This window comes from Oncorhynchus masou, chromosome 29 (assembly GCF_036934945.1).
Source record: "Oncorhynchus masou masou isolate Uvic2021 chromosome 29, UVic_Omas_1.1, whole genome shotgun sequence".
NCBI classification, from domain to species: Eukaryota; Metazoa; Chordata; class Actinopteri; order Salmoniformes; family Salmonidae; genus Oncorhynchus; species Oncorhynchus masou.
Genome location: NC_088240.1, coordinates 12,619,255 through 12,639,789, shown reverse-complemented (window position 1 = coordinate 12,639,789; position 20,535 = coordinate 12,619,255). Strand labels below are relative to the sequence as shown.

Sequence of the window (20,535 nt, the reverse complement as noted above, 5' to 3'; positions counted from 1 at the left end):
AGATCGAGGATTCGGTCCAGCAACCTTTCGGTTACTGGCCCAATGCTCCTACCCGGCAGAGAGGACGGGAGTCAAGAGAGAACCTCATTGCAACACTAACCTCAGCAACTCAGAAAAGATCTGAAGGATGATTGGAGAAGGATGAAGGATGATTGGAGAAGGATGAAGGATGATTGGAGAAGGATGATTGGAGAAGAAGAGATGAGGAAGAAAAGACAGAAAGTGTTCCAATTTCCACAAACCCACAAACATTCTAGAGCACACACAGACCACACACGACACACACACGCGTCCCAACCTTCGCTCTCTCCCCCGACACTCTCACCATCCTATCATCTCTTCCCTCTGCTCATACAGATTCTGCCTCCTCAACCCTCCTCTCTTCCCTTTCTGATCCTTTGACTCTCTATGTCCCCATCCTCCAGACACACACACAGACACACACACAGACACTGCGACTCACAGAACAGTGCTCCGGACACACACAGACACACACACAGACACACACAGACACACACACAGACACACACACAGACACACACACAGACACACACACAGACACACACACAGACACACTGGATTGCGTACATTCTATGACCTTCATGTGATGGGCCACAGAGCTTTTGGACACCCCCACCTTAGAGACTTCCAGCGGTATTGGCCTGAGTCGGCCTTGGACACACTCCTAATCTTCTGCTCCAGAGACACACAGAGAGAGGAGAGAGGGGGTGAGGAGAGAGGGGGTGAGGAGAGAGGGGTGAGGACAGATAGAGGAGAGAGGGGGTGAGGACAGATAGAGGAGAGAGGGGTGAGGACAGATAGAGCAGAGAGGGGGTGAGGACAGATAGAGGAGAGAGGGGTGAGGACAGATAGAGAAGGGTGAGGACAGATAGAGGAGAGAGGGGGTGAGGACAGATAGAGGAGAGAGGGGTGAGGACAGATCCGGAGAGAGGGGTGAGGACAGATAGAGGAGAGAGGGGGTGAGGACAGATAGAGGAGAAAGGGGGTGAGGACAGATAGGGGAGAGAGGGGGAGAGGACAGATAGAGTAGTGAGGTGGAGAGGACAGACAGAGTTTGAGGTCCCCTCTCTGGACAGACAGAGTAGTGAGGTGGTGAGGACAGACAAAGTAGTGAGGTGGTGAGGACAGAGAGAGAGAAGAGGGGTAAGGACAGAGGGAGGAGAGACGGGGTGATGACAGAAGGAGGAGAGACAGGGTGATGACAGAGGGAGGAGAGGGCGGAGAGACAGGGTGATGACAGAGGGAGGAGAGACAGGGTGATGACAGAGGGAATAGAGGGAGGAGAGACAGGGTGATGACAAAGGGAGGAGAGACAGGGTGATGACAGAGGGAGGAGAGACCTCTCTGAGGACAGAGGGGGAGAGACAGGGGCCGGCGGACAGAGGGAGGAGAGACAGGGTGAGGACAGAGGGGGAGAGACTGGGTGAGGATAGAGGGAGGACAGAGGGAGGAGGGACAGGGTGAGGACAGAGGGAGGACAGAGGGAGGAGAGACAGGGTGAGGACAGAGGGAGGAGAGACAGGGTGAGGACAGAGGGAGGACAGAGGGAGGAGAGACAGGGTGATGACAGAGGGAGGAGAGACAGGGTGATGACAGAGGGAATAGAGGGAGGAGAGACAGGGTGATGACAGAGGGAATAGAGGGAGGAGAGACAGGGTGATGACAGAGGGAGGAGAGACAGGGTGAGGACAGAGGAAGGACAGAGGGAGGAGAGACGGAGTGAGGAGAGACAGGGTGAGGACAGAGGGAGGAGAGACAGGGTGAGGACAGAGGGGGAGAGACAGATGAGGACAGAGGGAGGACAGACAGGGTGATCCAGAGGGGGAGAGACAGGGTGAGGATAGAGGGGGCAGAGGGAGGAGGGACAGGGTGAGGACAGAGGGAGGACAGAGGGAGGAGAGACATGGTGATGACAGAGGGAGGAGAGACCTTGGTGAGGACAGAGGGAGGAGAGACAGAGTATTGACAGAGGGAGGAGAGACAGGGTGATGACAGAGGGAGGAGAGACAGGGTGATGACAGAGGGAGGAGAGACAGGGTGATGACAGAGGGAGGAGAGACAGGGTGAGGATAGAGGGAGGACAGAGGGAGGAGAGACAGGGTGATGTCAGAGGGAGGAGAGACAGGGTGATTACAGAGGGAGGAGAGACAGGGTGATGACAGGGTGATGACAGAGGGAGGGTGTATAGTGTGATGTAACGTCATTAACATGCCTTTGATCAGGCATCTAAAGCACCTCCATCATGTGTTACTCACCAGTGTTCCCGTGGGGGGACAGAGGGAGGAGGGACAGGGTGAGGACAGAGGGAGGACAGAGGGAGGAGAGACGGAGTGAGGACAGAGGGAGGAGAGACAGGGTGATGACAGAGGGAGGAGAGACAGGGTGATGACAGAGGGAGGAGAGACAGGGTGATGACAGAGGGAGGAGAGACAGGGTGATGACAGAGGGAGGAGAGACAGGGTGATGACAGAGGGAGGACAGAGGGAGGAGAGACAGGGTGATGTCAGAGGGAGGAGAGACAGGGTGATGACAGAGGGAGGAGAGACAGGGTGATGACAGAGGGAGGAGAGACAGGGTGATGTCAGAGGGAGGAGACAGGGTGATGACAGAGGGAGGAGAGACAGGGTGATGACAGAGGGAGGAGGACTCTGATGACAGAGGGAGGAGAGACAGGGTGATGACAGAGGGAGGAGAGACAGGGTGATGACAGAGGGAGGAGAGACAGGGTGATGACAGAGGGAGGAGAGACAGGGTGAGGATAGAGGGAGGACAGAGGGAGGAGAGACAGGGTGATGTCAGAGGGAGGAGAGACAGGGTGATGACAGAGGGAGGAGAGAGAGGGTGATGACAGAGGGAGGAGAGACAGAATGATTACAGAGGGAGGAGAGACAGGGTGATGACAGAGGGAGGAGAGACAGGGTGATTACAGAGGGAGGAGAGACAGGGTGATGACAGGGTGATGACAGAGGGAGGGTGTATAGTGTGATGTAACGTCATTAACATGCCTTTGATCAGGCATCTAAAGCACCTCCATCATGTGTTACTCACCAGTGTTCCCGTGTCAGTGTCCATGCTATAGACGATGTCAGGGGTGTGTGTGGCGCTCAGGGCCTTGTTGTCTTTGTACCAGATGAAGGTTGAAGGGGGCACACTTAGTTTGTCCTTACAGTGGAGCTCTACACCTGCCCCAGACAGCACTGAGCTGGGCACCTCACAGAACGGGGTGTGGGGGGGCACTGGGGGAGGAGGACAGGATTACCAACACACACACACATGTACACGAACGCACACACACATGTACACACTGTGAGTAACACGTAACGGAGGTGCTTCAGATGCCTGATGAAAGGCATGTTAATGACGTTACATCACATTATACACCCTCCCTCTGTCATCACCCTGTCTATTCTTCCTCTGTCCTCCCTCTGTCCTCACCCTGTCTCTCCTCCCTCTGTCCTCACTACTGTCTCATCCCTCTGTCCTCACTCTGTCTCTCCTCCCTCTGTCATCACCCTGTCTCTCCTTCCTCTGTCTTCTCTCTGTCCTCACCCTGTCTCTCCTCCCTCTGTCCTCACTCTGTCTCTCCTCCCTCTGTCCTCACTCTGTCTCTCCTCCCTCTGTCATCACCCTGTCTCTCCTTCCTCTGTCCTCCCTCTGTCCTCACATGTCTCTCCTCCCTCTGTCCTCACTCTGTCTCTCCTCCCTCTGTCCTCACTCTGTCTCTCCTCCCTCTGTCATCACCCTGTCTTTCCTTCCTCTGTCCAGGCCTCTGTCCTCACCCTGTCTCTCCTCCAAACAAGGGCACTCTGTCTCTCCTCCCTCTGTCATCACCCTGTCTCTCCTCCCTCTGTCCTCAGTCCGTCTCTCCTCCCTCTGTCATCACCCTGTCTCTCCTCCCTCTGTCCTCCCTCTGTCCCACCCAAAACTCTGTCCTCACTCTGTCTATCCTCCCTCTGTCATCACCCTGTCTCTCCTCCCTCTGTCCTCCCTTTGTCCTCACTCTGTCTCTCCTCCGTCTGTCCTCACTCTGTCTCTTCTCCCTCATCCTGTCTCTCCCCTCTGTCATCACCCTGTCTCTCCTTCCTCTATACTCACCCTGTAGTCCTGCCTCTGTCCTCCTCCCTAGGATAGGATAAAGCTGTCCTCACTCCGTCTCTCCTCCCTCTGTCATCCCCATGTCTCTCCTCCCTCTGTCCTCACTCTGTCTCTCCTCCCTCTGTTCTCATTCTGTCTCTCCTCCCTCTGTCATAACTCTGTCTCCCCTCCCTCTGTCCTCAGTCCGTCTCTCCTCCCTCTGTCATCACCCTGTCTCTCCTCCCTCTGTCCTCACTCCGTATCTCCTCCCTCTGTCCTCCCTCTGTCATCACCGTGTCTCTCCTCCCTCTGTCCTCACTCTGTCTCTCCTCCCTCTGTCCTCATTCTGTCTCTCCTCCCTCTGTCATAACTCTGTCTCTCCTCCCTCTGTCCTCAGTCCGTCTCTCCTCCCTCTGTCATCACCCTGTCTCTCCTCCCTCTGTCCTCCTCCGTATCTCATCCCTCTGTCCTCCCTCTGTCATCAACCTGTCTCTCCTCCCTCTGTCCTCATTCCGTCTCTCCTCCCTCTGTCATCACCCTATCTCTACTCCCTCTGTCCTCACTCCGTATCTCCTCCCTCTGTCCTCCCTCTGTCATCACCCTGTCTATCCTCCCTCTGTCCTCACCCTGTCTCTCATCCGTCTCCATCCTCTGTCATCAACCTGTCTCTCCTCCCTCTGTCCTCAAGTCTCTCCTCCCTCTGTCATCACCCTGTCTCTCCTCCCTCTGTCATCACTCCGTCTCTCCTCCCTCTGTCATCACCCTGTCTCTCCTCCCTCTGTCCTCCCTTTGTCCTCACTCCGTTTCCCTTCCCTCTGTCCTCCCTTTTGTCCTCACTCTGTCTCTCCTCCGTCTGTCCTCACTCTGTCTCTCCTCCCTCTATCCTGTCTCTCCTCCCTCTGTCATCACCCTGTCTCTCCTCCCTCTGTCCTCACCCTGTAGTCCTGCCTCTGTCCTCACTCCGACTCTCCTCCCTCTGTCATCCCCCTGTCTCTCCTCCCTCTGTCATCACCCCGTCTCTCCTCCCTCTGTCCTCACTCCGTCTCTCCTCCCTCTGTCCTCACTCCGTCTCTCCTCCCTCTGTCCTCACTCCGTCTCTCCTCCCTTTGTCCTCCCAGTCTCTCCTCTCTATGTCATCACCCTTTCTCTCCTCCCTCTGTCATCACCCTGTCTCTCCTTCCTCTCTCCTCCCTTTGTCCTCCATCTGTCTCTCCTCTCTCTGTCATCACCCTGTCTCTCCTCCCTCTGTCCTCACCCTGTAGTCCTCCCTCTGTCCTCACTCCTTCTCTCCTCCCTCTGTCCTCAGTCTCTCCCTCTGTCATCCCCCTGTCTCTCCTCCCTCTGTCCTCACTCCGTCTCTCCTCCCTCTGTCCTCACTCCATCTTTCCTCCCTCTGTCCTCACTCCGTCTCTCCTCCCTCTATCATCACCCCATCTCACACTCTGTCCTCACTCCATCTCTCCTCCCTCTGTCCTCACTCCGTCTCTCCTCCCTCTATCCTCACTCCGTCTCTCCTCCCTCTGTCCTCACTCCGTCTCTCCTCCCTCTGTCCTCACTCCTTCTCTCCTCCCTCTGTCCTCACTCCGTCTCTCCTCCCTCTGTCCTCACTACGTCTCTCCTCCCTTTGTCCTCCCTTTGTCTCTCCTCTCTCTGTCATCACCCTTTCTCTCCTCCCTCTGTCATCACCCTGTCTCTCCTTCCTCTCTCCTCCCTTTGTCCTCCATCTGTCTCTCCTCTCTCTGTCATCACCCTGTCTCTCCTCCCTCTGTCCTCACCCTGTAGTCCTCCCTCTGTCCTCAGGTCAGGGTGATCCCTCTGTCATCCCCATGTCTCTCCTCCCTCAGAAGGAGGTCTCTCCTCCCTCTGTTCTCATTCTGTCTCTCCTCCCTCTGTCATAACTCTGTCTCCCCTCCCTCTGTCCTCAGTCCGTCCCTCCTCCCTCTGTCATCACCCTGTCTCTCCTCCCTCTGTCCTCACTCCGTATCTCCTCCCTCTGTCCTCCCTCTGTCATCACCGGGAGGAGGACCCTCTGTCCTCACTCTGTCTCTCCTCCCTCTGTCCTCATTCTGTTTCTCCTCCCTCTGTCATAACTCTGTCTCTCCTCCCTCTGTCCTCAGTCCGTCTCTCCTCCCTCTGTCATCACCCTGTCTCTCCTCCCTCTGTCCTCAGTATCTCATCCCTCTGTCCTCCCTCTGTCATCAACCTGTCTCTCCTCCCTCTGTCCTCATTCCGTCTCTCCTCCCTCTGTCATCACCCTATCTCTACTCCCTCTGTCCTCCTCCATATCTCCTCCCTCTGTCCTCACTCCGTCTCTCCTCCCTCTGTCCTCACTCCGTCTCTCCTCCCTTTGTCCTCCCTTTGTCTCTCCTCTCTATGTCATCACCCTTTCTCTCCTCCCTCTGTCATCACCCTGTCTCTCCTTCCTCTCTCCTCCCTTTGTCCTCCATCTGTCTCTCCTCTCTCTGTCATCACCCTGTCTCTCCTCCCTCTGTCCTCACCCTGTAGTCCTGCCTCTGTCCTCACTCCGTCTCTCCTCCCTCTGTCATCCCCCTGTCTCTCCTCCCTCTGTCATCACCCCGTCTCTCCTCCCTCTGTCCTCACTCCGTCTCTCCTCCCTCTGTCCTCACCCTGTAGTCCTGCCTCTGTCCTCACTCCGTCTCTCCTCCCTCTGTCATCCCCCTGTCTCTCCTCCCTCTGTCATCACCCCGTCTCTCCTCCCTCTGTCCTCACTCCGTCTCTCCCCCTCTGTCCTCACTCCGTCTCTCCTCCCTCTGTCCTCACTCCGTCTCTCCTCCCTTTGTCCTCCCTTTGTCTCTCCTCTCTATGTCATCACCCTTTGATCTCAGACCCTGTCTCTCCTTCCTCTCTCCTCCCTTTGTCCTCCATCTGTCTCTCCTCTCTCTGTCATCACCCTGTCTCTCCTCCCTCTGTCCTCACCCTGTAGTCCTCCCTCTGTCCTCAGGGTGATCTCCTCCCTCTGTCCTCTCCGTCTCTCCCTCTGTCATCCCCCTGTCTGATCAGAGGGAGTCCTCCTCCGTCTCTCCTCCCTCTGTCCTCAGAGGGATCTTTCCTCCCTCTGTCCTCACTCCGTCTCTCCTCCCTCTATCATCACCCCGTGATCTCCTCCTTCTGTCCTCACTCCATCTCTCCTCCCTCTGTCCTCACTCCGTCTCTCCTCCCTCTATCCTCACTCCGTCTCTCCTCCCTCTGTCCTCCTCCTTCTCTCCTCCCTCTGTCCTCACAGAGTCTCTCCTCCCTCTGTCCTCACTCGGGGAGGACTCCCTTTGTCCTCCCTTTGTCTCTCCTCTCTCTGTCATCACCCTTTCTCTCCTCCCTCTGTCATCACCCTGTCTCTCCTTCCTCTCTCCTCCCTTTGTCCTCCATCTGTCTCTCCTCTCTCTGTCATCACCCTGTCTCTCCTCCCTCTGTCCTCACCCTGTAGTCCTCCCTCTGTCCTCACTCCGTCTCTCCTCCCTCTGTCATCCCCATGTCTCTCCTCCCTCTGTCCTCACTCCGTCTCTCCTCCCTCTGTCATCACCCTGTCTATCCTCCCTCTGTCCTCACCCTGTCTCTCATCCGTCTCCATCCTCTGTCATCAACCTGTCTCTCCTCCCTCTGTCCTCACTCCGTCTCTCCTCCCTCTGTCATCACCCTGTCTCTCCTCCCTCTGTCATCACTCCGTCTCTCCTCCCTCTGTCATCACCCTGTCTCTCCTCCCTCTGTCCTCCCTTTGTCCTCACTCCGTTTCCCTTCCCTCTGTCCTCCCTTTTGTCCTCACTCTGTCTCTCCTCCGTCTGTCCTCACTCTGTCTCTCCTCCCTCTATCCTCACTCCGTCTCTCCTCCCTCTGTCCTCACTCCGTCTCTCAGAGGGAGTCCTCACTCCTTCTCTCCTCCCTCTGTCCTCACTCCGTCTCTCCTCCCTCTGTCCTCACAGGTCTCTCCTCCCTTTGTCCTCCCTTTGTCTCTCCTCTCTCTGTCATCACCCTTTCTCTCCTCCCTCTGTCATCACCCTGTCTCTCCTTCCTCTCTCCTCCCTTTGTCCTCCATCTGTCTCTCCTCTCTCTGTCATCACCCTGTCTCTCCTCCCTCTGTCCTCACCCTGTAGTCCTCCATCTGTCCTCACCCGTCTCTCCTCCCTCTGTCATCCCCATGTCTCTCCTCCCTCTGTCCTCACTCTGTCTCTCCTCCCTCTGTTCTCATTCTGTCTCTCCTCCCTCTGTCATAACTCTGTCTCCCTCCCTCTGTCCTCAGTCCGTCTCTCCTCCCTCTGTCATCACCCTGTCTCTCCTCCCTCTGTCCTCACTCCGTATCTCCTCCCTCTGTCCTCCCTCTGTCATCACCGTGTCTCTCCTCCCTCTGTCCTCACTCTGTCTCTCCTCCCTCTGTCCTCATTCTGTTTCTCCTCCCTCTGTCATAACTCTGTCTCTCCTCCCTCTGTCCTCAGTCCGTCTCTCCTCCCTCTGTCATCACCCTGTCTCTCCTCCCTCTGTCCTCACTCCGTATCTCATCCCTCTGTCCTCCCTCTGTCATCAACCTGTCTCTCCTCCCTCTGTCCTCATTCCGTCTCTCCTCCCTCTGTCATCACCCTATCTCTACTCCCTCTGTCCTCACTCCGTATCTCCTCCCTCTGTCCTCACTCCGTCTCTCCTCCCTCTGTCCTCACTCCGTCTCTCCTCCCTTTGTCCTCCCTTTGTCTCTCCTCTCTATGTCATCACCCTTTCTCTCCTCCCTCTGTCATCACCCTGTCTCTCCTTCCTCTCTCCCCCAGTCCTCCATCTGTCTCTCCTCTCTCTGTCATCACCCTGTCTCTCCTCCCTCTGTCCTCACCCTGTAGTCCTGCCTCTGTCCTCACTCCGTCTCTCCTCCCTCTGTCATCCCCCTGTCTCTCCTCCCTCTGTCATCACCCCGTCTCTCCTCCCTCTGTCCTCACTCCGTCTCTCCTCCCTCTGTCCTCACCCTGTAGTCCTGCCTCTGTCCTCACTCCGTCTCTCCTCCCTCTGTCATCCCCCTGTCTCTCCTCCCTCTGTCATCACCCCGTCTCTCCTCCCTCTGTCCTCACTCCGTCTCTCCTCCCTCTGTCCTCACTCCGTCTCTCCTCCCTCTGTCCTCACTCCGTCTCTCCTCCCTTTGTCCTCCCTTTGTCTCTCCTCTCTATGTCATCACCCTTTCTCTCCTCCCTCTGTCATCACCCTGTCTCTCCTTCCTCTCTCTCCCTTTGTCCTCCATCTGTCTCTGTCTCTCTGTCATCACCCTGTCTCTCCCTCCCTCTGTCCTCACCCTGTAGTCCTCCCTCTGTCCTCACTCCTTCTCTCCTCCCTCTGTCCTCACTCCGTCTCTCCCTCTGTCATCCCCCTGTCTCTCCTCCCTCTGTCCTCACTCCGTCTCTCCTCCCTCTGTCCTCACTCCATCTTTCCTCCCTCTGTCCTCACTCCGTCTCTCCTCCCTCTGTATCTCCTCCTTCTGTCCTCACTCCATCTCTCCTCCCTCTGTCCTCACTCCGTCTCTCCTCCCTCTATCCTCACTCCGTCTCTCCTCCCTCTGTCCTCACTCCTTCTCTCCTCCCTCTGTCCTCCTCCGTCTCTCCTCCCTCTGTCCTCACTCGTCTCTCCTCCCTTTGTCCTCCCTTTGTCTCTCCTCCTCTGTCATCACCCTTTCTCTCCTCCCTCTGTCATCACCCTGTCTCTCCTTCCTCTCTCCTCCCTTTGTCCTCCATCTGTCTCTCCTCTCTCTGTCATCACCCTGTCTCTCTCCCTCTGTCCTCACCCTGTAGTCCTCCCTCTGTCCTCACTCCGTCTCTCCTCCCTCTGTCATCCCCATGTCTCTCCTCCCTCTGTCCTCACTCTGTCTCTCCTCCCTCTGTTCTCATTCTGTCTCTCCTCCCTCTGTCATAACTCTGTCTCCCCTCCCTCTGTCCTCAGTCCGTCTCTCCTCCCTCTGTCATCACCCTGTCTCTCCTCCCTCTGTCCTCACTCCGTATCTCCTCCCTCTGTCCTCCCTCTGTCATCACCGTGTCTCTCCTCCCTCTGTCCTCACTCTGTCTCTCCTCCCTCTGTCCTCATTCTGTTTCTCCTCCCTCTGTCATAACTCTGTCTCTCCTCCCTCTGTCCTCAGTCCGTCTCTCCTCCCTCTGTCATCACCCTGTCTCTCCTCCCTCTGTCCTCACTCCGTATCTCATCCCTCTGTCCTCCCTCTGTCATCAACCTGTCTCTCCTCCCTCTGTCCTCATTCCGTCTCTCCTCCCTCTGTCATCACCCTATCTCTACTCCCTCTGTCCTCACTCCGTATCTCCTCCCTCTGTCCTCCTCCGTCTCTCCTCCCTCTGTCCTCACTCCGTCTCTCCTCCCTTTGTCCTCCCTTTGTCTCTCCTCTCTATGTCATCACCCTTTCTCTCCTCCCTCTGTCATCACCCTGTCTCTCCTTCCTCTCTCCTCCCTTTGTCCTCCATCTGTCTCTCCTCTCTCTGTCATCACCCTGTCTCTCCTCCCTCTGTCCTCACCCTGTAGTCCTCCCTCTGTCCTCACTCCTTCTCTCCTCCCTCTGTCCTCACTCCGTCTCTCCCTCTGTCATCCCCGTCTCTCCTCCCTCTGTCCTCACTCCGTCTCTCCTCCCTCTGTCCTCACTCCATCTTTCCTCCCTCTGTCCTCACTCCGTCTCTCCTCCCTCTATCATCACCCCGTATCTCCTCCTTCTGTCCTCACTCCATCTCTCCTCCCTCTGTCCTCACTCCGTCTCTCCTCCCTCTGTCCTCACTCCTGTCTCTCCTCCCTCTGTCCTCACTCCTGTCTCTCCTCCCTCTGTCCTCCACTCCTTCTCTCCTCCCTCTGTCCTCACTCCGTCTCTCCTCCCTCTGTCCTCACCTGTCTCTCCTCCCTTTGTCCTCCCTTTGTCTCTCCTCTCTCTGTCATCACCCTTTCTCTCCTCCCTCTGTCATCACCCTGTCTCTCCTTCCTCTCTCCTCCCTTTGTCCTCCATCTGTCTCTCCTCTCTCTGTCATCACCCTGTCTCTCCTCCCTCTGTCCTCACCCTGTAGTCCTCCCTCTGTCCTCACTCCGTCTCTCCTCCCTCTGTCATCCCCATGTCTCTCCTCCCTCTGTCCTCACTCTGTCTCTCCTCCCTCTGTTCTCATTCTGTCTCTCCTCCCTCTGTCATAACTCTGTCTCCCTCCCTCTGTCCTCAGTCCGTCTCTCCTCCCTCTGTCATCACCCTGTCTCTCCTCCCTCTGTCCTCACTCCGTATCTCCTCCCTCTGTCCTCCCTCTGTCATCACCGTGTCTCTCCTCCCTCTGTCCTCACTCTGTCTCTCCTCCCTCTGTCCTCATTCCGTCTCTCCTCCCTCTGTCATCACCCTGTCTCTCCTCCCTCTGTCATCACCCTGTCTCTCCTCCCTCTGTCATCACCCTGTCTCTCCTCCCTCTGTCCTCACTCCGTATCTCCTCCCTCTGTCCTCCCTCTGTCATCAACCTGTCTCTCCTCCCTCTGTCCTCATTCCGTCTCTCCTCCCTCTGTCATCACCCTGTCTCTACTCCCTCTGTCCTCACTCCGTATCTCCTCCCTCTGTCCTCCCTCTGTCATCACCCTGTCTATCCTCCCTCTGTCCTCACCCTGTCTCTCATCCGTCTCCATCCTCTGTCATCAACCTGTCTCTCCTCCCTCTGTCCTCACTCCGTCTCTCCTCCCTCTGTCATCACCCTGTCTCTCCTCCCTCTGTCATCACTCCGTCTCTCCTCCCTCTGTCATCACCCTGTCTCTCCTCCCTCTGTCCTCCCTTTGTCCTCACTCCATTTCCCTTCCCTCTGTCCTCCCTTTTGTCCTCACTCTGTCTCTCCTCCGTCTGTCCTCACTCTGTCTCTCCTCCCTCTATCCTGTCTCTCCTCCCTCTGTCAACACCCTGTCTCTCCTCCCTCTGTCCTCACCCTGTAGTCCTGCCTCTGTCCTCACTCCGTCTCTCCTCCCTCTGTCATCCCCCTGTCTCTCCTCCCTCTGTCATCACCCCGTCTCTCCTCCCTCTGTCCTCACTCCGTCTCTCCTCCCTCTGTCCTCACTCCGTCTCTCCTCCCTCTGTCCTCACTCCGTCTCTCCTCCCTTTGTCCTCCCTTTGTCTCTCCTCTCTATGTCATCACCCTTTCTCTCCTCCCTCTGTCATCACCCTGTCTCTCCTTCCTCTCTCCTCCCTTTGTCCTCCATCTGTCTCTCCTCCTCTGTCATCACCCTGTCTCTCCTCCCTCTGTCCTCACCCTGTGTCCTCCCTCTGTCCTCACTCCTTGTCTCCTCCCTCTGTCCTCCTCCGTCTCTCCCTCTGTCATCCCCCTGTCTCTCCTCCCTCTGTCCTCACTCCGTCTCTCCTCCCTCTGTCCTCACTCCATCTTTCCTCCCTCTGTCCTCACTCCGTCTCTCCTCCCTCTGTCATCACCCCGTATCTCCTCCTTCTGTCCTCACTCCATCTCTCCTCCCTCTGTCCTCCTCCGTCTCTCCTCCCTCTATCCTCACTCCGTCTCTCCTCCCTCTGTCCTCACTCCGTCTCTCCTCCCTCTGTCCTCACTCCTTCTCTCCTCCCTCTGTCCTCCTCCGTCTCTCCTCCCTCTGTCCTCACTACGTCTCTCCTCCCTTTGTCCTCCCTTTGTCTCTCCTCTCTCTGTCATCACCCTTTCTCTCCTCCCTCTGTCATCACCCTGTCTCTCCTTCCTCTCTCCTCCCTTTGTCCTCCATCTGTCTCTCCTCCCTCTGTCATCCCCCTGTCTCTCCTCCCTCTGTCCTCACTCGGTCTCTCCTCCCTCTGTCCTCACTCCATCTCTCCTCCCTCTGTCCTCACTGCGTCTCTCCTTTCTCTGTCCTCACTCTGTCTCTCCTCCCTCTGTCCTCACTCCATCTTTCCTCCCTCTGTCCTCACTCCGTCTCTCCTTTCTCTGTCCTCACTCTGTCTCTCCTCCCTCTGTCCTCACTCCGTCTCTCCTCCCTCTGACCTCACTCCGTCCCTCCTCCCTCTGTCCTCACTCCATCTCTCCTTTCTCTGTCCTCACTCCATCTCTCCTCCCCCTGTCCTCACTCCATCTCTCCTCCCCCTGTCCTCACTCCATCTCTCCTCCCTCTGTCCTCACTCCGTCTCTCCTTTCTCTGTCCTCTATCTGTCTCTCCTCCCTCTGTCCTCACTCCGTCTCTCCTCCCTCTGTCTTCACTCCGTCTCTACTCCCTCTGTCCTCACTCCATTTCTCTTCCCTCTGTCCTCCCTTTGAACTCACTCTGTCTCTCCTCCCTCTGTCCTCACTCCGTCTCTCCTCCCTCTGTCCTCACTCTGTCTCTCCCTCTGTCATTCCCCTGTCTCTCCTTTCTCTGTCCTCACTCTGTCTCTCCTCCCTCTGACCTCACTCCGTCTCTCCTCCCTCTGTCCTCACTCCGTCTCTTCTTTCTCTGTCCTCACTCTGTCTCTCTCCCTCTGTCCTCACTCCGTTTCTCCTCCCTCTGTCCTCACTCCGTCTCTCCTCTGTCTGTCCTCCCTCTGTCCTCACTCCATCTATCCTCTCTGTCCTCACCTCCTATCTCTGTCCTCACCCTTCTCTCCTCTCTGTCCTCACCCCTCTCTCCTCTCTGTCCACACCTCCTATCTCTGTCCTCTCTCCTCACCTCCTCTCTGTCCTCACTCCTCTCTCCTCTCCCTCCTCACCTCCTTTCTGTCCTCACTCCTCACTCCTCTCTATCCTCACCTCCTCACCCTGTCCTCACCTCCTTTCTCTGTCCTCACCTCCTATCTCTGTCCTCACCTCCTCTCTGTCCTCACCTCCTCACCCTGTCCTCACCTGCTATTTCTGACCACACCTCCAACTCTGTCCTCTCTCCTCGCCTCCTCTCTGTCCTCACCTCCTCACCCTGTTCTCACCTCCTATCTCTGTCCTCACCTCCTATCTCTGTCCTCACCCCTCTCTCCTCTCTGTCCTCACCTCCTATCTCTGTCCTCACCCCTCCCTCCTCTCTGTCATCACCTGCCTTCTCTGTCCTCACCTCCTATCTCTGTCCTCACCTCCTATCTCTGTCCTCACCCCTCTCTCCTCTCTGTCATCACCTCCTATCTCTGTCGTCACCTCCTATCTCTGTCCTCACCCCTCCTCTCTCTGTCCTCACCCCTCTCTCCTCTCTGTCCTCACCTCCTATCTCTGTCCTCACCCCTCTCTCCTCTCTGTCCTCACCTCCTATCTCTGTCGTCACCTCCTATCTATGTCCTCACCTCCTATCTCTGTCCTCACCCCTCTCTCCTCTCTGTCCTCACCTCCTATCTCTGTCCTCACCCCTCTCTCCTCTCTCCTCTCTGTCCTCACCTCCTATCTCTGTCCTCACCCCTCACTCTTCTCTGTGCTCACCCCTCTCTCCTCTCTGTCCTCACCTCCTATCTCTGTCCTCACCCCTCTCTCCTCTCTGTCCTCATCTCTTTCCTCTCTCGGTGACTGTAATAGTCACTTTAGTAATGTTTACACACTATTTTACTCATTTCATATGTATATACTATATTTTAGTCCAACATTGCGCCATCTTATTTCTTAATTCCATTCTTTAACTTTTAGATTTGTGTGTTTTGTTGTGAATTGTTAGATACTACTGCACCGTTGGAGCTAGGAACACATTTAGCATTTAGCTACACCTTAATAACATTTGCTAAATATGTGTATGTGACCAATTTGATTTGATTTGACAACACACAAGACAACTGTGTGGCTCAGTTAGTAGTGCATGGTGCTCGCAACGCCAAGGTTATGGGTTCCAGTCCAACACGGGAACAGTACCATGATAATACAAGTATGAAAATATTTGCACTCACTTCTGTAAGTTGCTCTATGTTAAATGTGTGTTAAATGACTCAAATGTAAAGGCACAGGGCGGGTGGATGACATTGTTACTAACACACACACAGCAGCTCACCCAGTACGTTGAGGGTGACATTGACCTCTCCTAGGTTTGTGTGGTCTGCTGGTGCGCTGACCTCACAGCGGTACAACCCAGAGTCCTTCTGGGTAACGGCATGCAGCGTCACCGTTGCGCCCTCGATCTTGGCCCGACCTGCAAAGGATCCTGGAATACCTCAAGGACCAAAGGGTTGTAGAGAGAGGAGAGAGATAAGAAACATGTGAAGAGGGGGAGAGATGGAGGAGAGGTAGGGGAAACGAGGTAGAACGAGGTCTAGTAGTCACCGGTGAATTTTCCATTGAAATAAACAAAGTGAGTGTCCTTCCCTTTCTTCTTCCACTCAATACGAGGGTTAGTCTCCTTCTCTGTCTTGAACTGACAGGACAGCACAGCGTCTGAGAGAGAAAGAGAGAGATGTGCAGAAACAGCTCATCAACTGTCACAATTCATCCCTTCTCCTCCTCTCTTACCTGTGTTCTCATGGACCTCCATTTTGGCCTCACTGGTGCTCACTGTCAAAGAGAGGGAGGCAGGACCTGAGGGAGAGAGAAAGAGAGAGAGAGAGAGAGAGAGAGAGAGAGAGGTGATTTACAAGTAAACAGTACGCACAGCAGCACTGAATGTTAACTATTTGTAGTGTCATGACGTTGCCCTCTTTGGGTACAGCAGGCGCCATCCCCACCATCGCTCTGTCTCCTACAACCAGGCTGCTGTGGTCAGAGAGGTCGTAAATTCCTGGAGGAGATTATCTCCTCATGGCCACAGTATAGAGAGAGAGTGAGTTTTCATAGAGAGAACAAAGGAATTTCTTCCACCTCACAGAACTTGAGATCTGAACAACATTTATGTTCTGGAGAAGGTATAAAAGATTGGTGAAGAATCCAGCTACGAATTGGTCCGTTTGGCACAATTTTGTGAAACTCATGGGAGGTAATACAGCCTCATTACAATAACGCTGTTTATACAATAGCCACTACTATGAGGCTTAAATCTAATTGTTGTATAAGATGAATGAGTGAGGATGATACTGTTTGTGAAATTGTGTAATGTGATTTTGGACTGTTTAATGAAGGCAACTCCAATTCCCTTTGGAGTTGAACTAAATCAGAGGACCGCCCATGAGCACAGTTATGGTCTTGCGTCCTGGGACAGGCCCTTTTCTGTTCTTCTGAATAAAACCCCCACCCGGGATTTCTATCACCAGACCATGTTTCTATCAATTACGAGAGGACTAAGGTTGAGACCAGCTTACCTCAATAACAAGAGGTAACAAGGTTTGAGAGGAGACCATAACCCTAAGGTTTGAGTAGATGGCTGAATCTTTTAACCATACCACGTGGCTAAACTCTTAGACTATTGATACCAACAGAATAAGAACAAGTCTTTGATATTAATTACTAGTCTGCAGCTAGGAATTCGGTATCATTGAACGCGAAGACCGACAACCGCCGAAACATCAATTCTATAATGACATGAATGAATGTCATTCTGAACTATCCATTCTAACCACAACAGAGAGAGGGCGGACAGACTCCAACAGAAACAAACTTTTCAACAGAGATCCCGATGACACACAGAGCGTAAATATGTATATTGATTGCAATTAATCCCGAATGAGTGAGTGTTCATGTTCATGTTCCTTCTAACTATCTACTGTTTGTTTATGCGTTTTGTGAATTACTTAGTTAGTAAATACATGATTTAAGACTATTGATGTATAGATGACTCATAGTGAAGACTGGGTTCGTGCAAATAACCAACAATTTACTACGTTTGGAATGAGACTAACATGAGGTAAATAATTATTCATTAATTCGAAGACTAAGTGATCAGATGTTCAAATATCTGAAAGTTATGTTAGGAAAATTATAACTTTATAATCTGAATATTTTCCTTGGTGCCACGACTTCCTAGTTAATTACAGTTACATGACTAATCAGTTTAATTGCATAATAATAATTAATAATAATAATTACAGAGAGTCAACAGCCAGTGAAACTGCAGGGCGCCAAATTCACAACAACAGAAATCCCATAATTAAAATTCCTCAAACATGCATGTATTTTACACCATTTTAAAGATACACTTGTTGTAAATCCAGCCACAGTATCCAATTTAAAAAAAGGCTTTACAACGAAAGCAAACAAAACGATTATGTTAGGTGAGTGCCTATTCACAGAATAACACAGCCATTTTTCCAGCCAAAGAAAGGATTCACAAAAAGCAGAAATATAGATAAAATTAATCACTAACCTTCGATGATCTTCATCAGATGACACTCATAGGACTTCATGTTTTGTTTGGGAAAGTTCATATTTATATCCAAAAATCTGAGTATACATTGGCGCGTTGTGGTCAGAAATGCATTATCTCAAACAAACATCCTGTGAAAGTGCAGAGAGCCACATCAAATTACAGAAATACTCATCATAAATATTGATAAACTATACAAGTGTTTTCATGGAAATATAGACAAACTTCTCCTTAATGCAACCGTTGTGTCAGATTTCAAAAACGCTTTACGACGAAAGCAAACTTTGCGATTATGTTAGCTAGGCACAGAAAAGCATACAGCCATTTTCCAGCCAAGGAGTGTCACAAAAGTCGGAAATAACATTACCATTAATCACATGCCTTTGATGATCTTCATCTGGTCTAACTCTCAGGTCTCCATATTAGACAATAAATGCTTGTTGTGTTCGATAATGTCCCTCTTTATGAGCAAAAACCTCCTTTTTGTTTGCGCGTTTTGTCCAGTAAACCGAATGCAGAAGGCGCGTGCACTAATTCCAGGACAAAAAGTTTTTAAAAAGTACAATAAAACTTAGTAGAAACATGCCAAATGATGTTTAAAATCCATCCTCCGGTTGTTTTTGTCATATATAATCAATAATATTTCAACCGGACAAAAGCTTTGTCAATAGGAAAGGAGAAACAAGAAAGGCGCGTTCACGATCAGGGCGCATGACTGATGATTGGAAAATTCCACTGGTCACTGACTGAAAGTGCTGTATCTCCCTCATTTTTCAGAGTAAAAGCCTGAAACAATGCCTAAAGACTGCCCACATGTAGAGGAAGCCATAGAGCTCGTGAACTGGGTCCTATGTCTTTGTATGGTGGATAGGCTTTCAATGGAAAAACAGCCTTTCAAAATAATAGTACTTCCGGGTTGGATTTTCCTGGTGTTTTCGCCTGCCATATCAGTTCTGTTACACTCACAGACATTATCTTAACGGTTTTGGAAACTTTAGAGTGTTTTCTATCAGAATCTACTAATTATATGCATATCCTATATTCTGGGACTGAGTAGCAGACAGTTTAATTTGGGCATGCTTTTCATCTAAAATTCCAAATGCTGGCCCCTACCCTAGTGAAATTAATGATGCCAAAGACACGACAGTAGCAGTGTTTCTAACTTACTTAAATTCAAAGTTAAACATTGATTCAGCTGAGATTTGTGCTACACAGTGCAGATTGGGCTGAGGGGGGTACTTCAGAATATATTTGTTTGCGAAAGACCCGACACAAAGCCAGACACAGACAAACAGCAAGACACACACACATATTGGAAACACTCATTCACACACCTACTATACACAATCACTAACACATGTTCATACTCACTCCCGGCGTTAACACACACAGAGAGAGAGAGTAGAGGTAGAGTAAACCCTCAGAATGTACAGTATATGACCTGGTGCCTGGTGGTACCAGCAGGAAGGGAGTGTGTAGGAGATATAGAGGTGATTGATGACAGCCTGTCAGACTACTGCTAGACCTGATTAACCTTCACACACACACACACACACACACACACACACACACACACACACACACACACACACACACACACACACACACACACACACACACACACACACACAGTAGCAATGTTTCTAACTTTCTTAAATGCAAAGTTAAACACACACACACTAACATATGAATAGACAGTGCTGAAACAACATGTAAATATCAACACAGACGAACACACATCAACTGGCAGATGATTTGTTTATACACACTTTCTCTCTCTCTCTCTGATTTATTCAACTAGAAGCATGGTCATGGTAGTGCTATCGACAACATCAAACAGGGAGATCGGCCTGCCTGTGCTGGGCATCAGAGAGGTTGGCTCTCCAGAGCCCTGAAGCCCCTTAGTGGTCTGGTCTTTCATCAGCCTCTGGATCTCTGGGTCTCTGGATCTCTGGGTCTCTGGGTCTCTGGGTCTCTGGGTCTCTGGGTCTCTGGGTCTCTGGGTCTCTGGGTCTCTGGGTCTCTGGGTCTCTGGGTCTCTGGGTCTCTGGATCTCTGGGTCTCTGGGTCTCTGGGCTTGAACAGCATCAGAGGGTTTAATGTAAACCAAAGACCTGTATGATCCCAGAACCAGTCCTCCCAATCCCAACGCACGCCCAGCCCCTAAACACATTACACTACACACTTCACCAAACCTTCACCAAAACTGTTGAAAGTGTGCTCGAAAACATACAATGCATGCGTAGCCTGCATACACACACACACACACACACACACACACACACACACACACACACACACACACACACACACACACACACACACACACACACACACACACACACACACACAGCTTGAAAGGCGCTGATGCAGTGCATAATGGGTATACTAGAAAAATGATTTTTAACCTGACGTGCAAACTGCCTCTTAACTTACTGTCATTACACAAATGACATCTATTTTACAATGTAAAAATACAACATCTGAAATCATCACACATCACCACTATGGCATGTATGGTCCTATTGAATACTACTCTCCTACATTAGTCATGTATGGTCCTATTGAATACTACTCTCCTACATTAGTCATGTATGGTCCAATTGAATAGTCATCTCCTGCATTAGTCATGTATAAAGGCTATAGTTGGTATGATTGTTCATTCACTCCCTTAAAAATGATATTTTTAGACAAAATATCCATTAGGGATAATTCAGAAAATAAAAGGCTACTCACTCTGTGACAAGAGGAGGAGAAGGGTGAGAGACAAAATCCCCTTGCTGTCCATAGTTCTTGCACACGACTGAGCAGTGAACTGAAATATCCTGGAAATGCTCTTGAGCGTCTGAGAACACGCTCCACACGAGACTGATGAAATTCCAGAGATTTGAGAAGTTCTTGAAGTTTTCCATGTGCGCGCTCCCGATGGAGACCATCTCATCCAGCGGAGGAACTCAGGCGTGCGCTCATCATGAAACACGCGTCTGTGGTTCGTGGTGGGCAGAAGTTTTGCTCTCGTAGAGGATTTTACCGCATATGTATCTCTAATGTGTATTTCGGCCAAAGTATGGTAGGCTGTAAACGGCTATATACGATGTTATTAACCTGTCAAATTATAAACCGTCACAGCACACCACACAGCAAACACACAAACACCACATAACGTCACATCAAAATTGTGGATCTCGATGTGCAATTGTTACTATCATAGCCTACATATACATATTGATGATCAATTTGTAATTTCCACTAATTTGTAATAAACGTTTCTTTTTTATCAATTTGTGACAAGGTGCG

The 20,535-nt window shown here is 52.1% G+C and overlaps 1 protein-coding gene across 1 annotated transcript; it reads right to left on the bottom strand.

Annotated features, from left to right (window-relative positions):
- Positions 1–600: 600 nt before the first annotated feature.
- LOC135521111 (junctional adhesion molecule 2A-like) lies at positions 601–20,082 on the bottom strand. Its single transcript, XM_064947049.1, has 6 exons — positions 19,975–20,082; positions 15,456–15,521; positions 15,270–15,380; positions 15,001–15,150; positions 3,070–3,257; positions 601–693 (listed from the first exon to the last, which is right to left on the bottom strand). Exons 1-6 carry the CDS (start codon positions 20,024–20,026, stop codon positions 601–603), a joined length of 660 nt encoding a protein of 219 aa, XP_064803121.1. The 5' UTR covers positions 20,027–20,082.
- Positions 20,083–20,535: the final 453 nt, after the last annotated feature.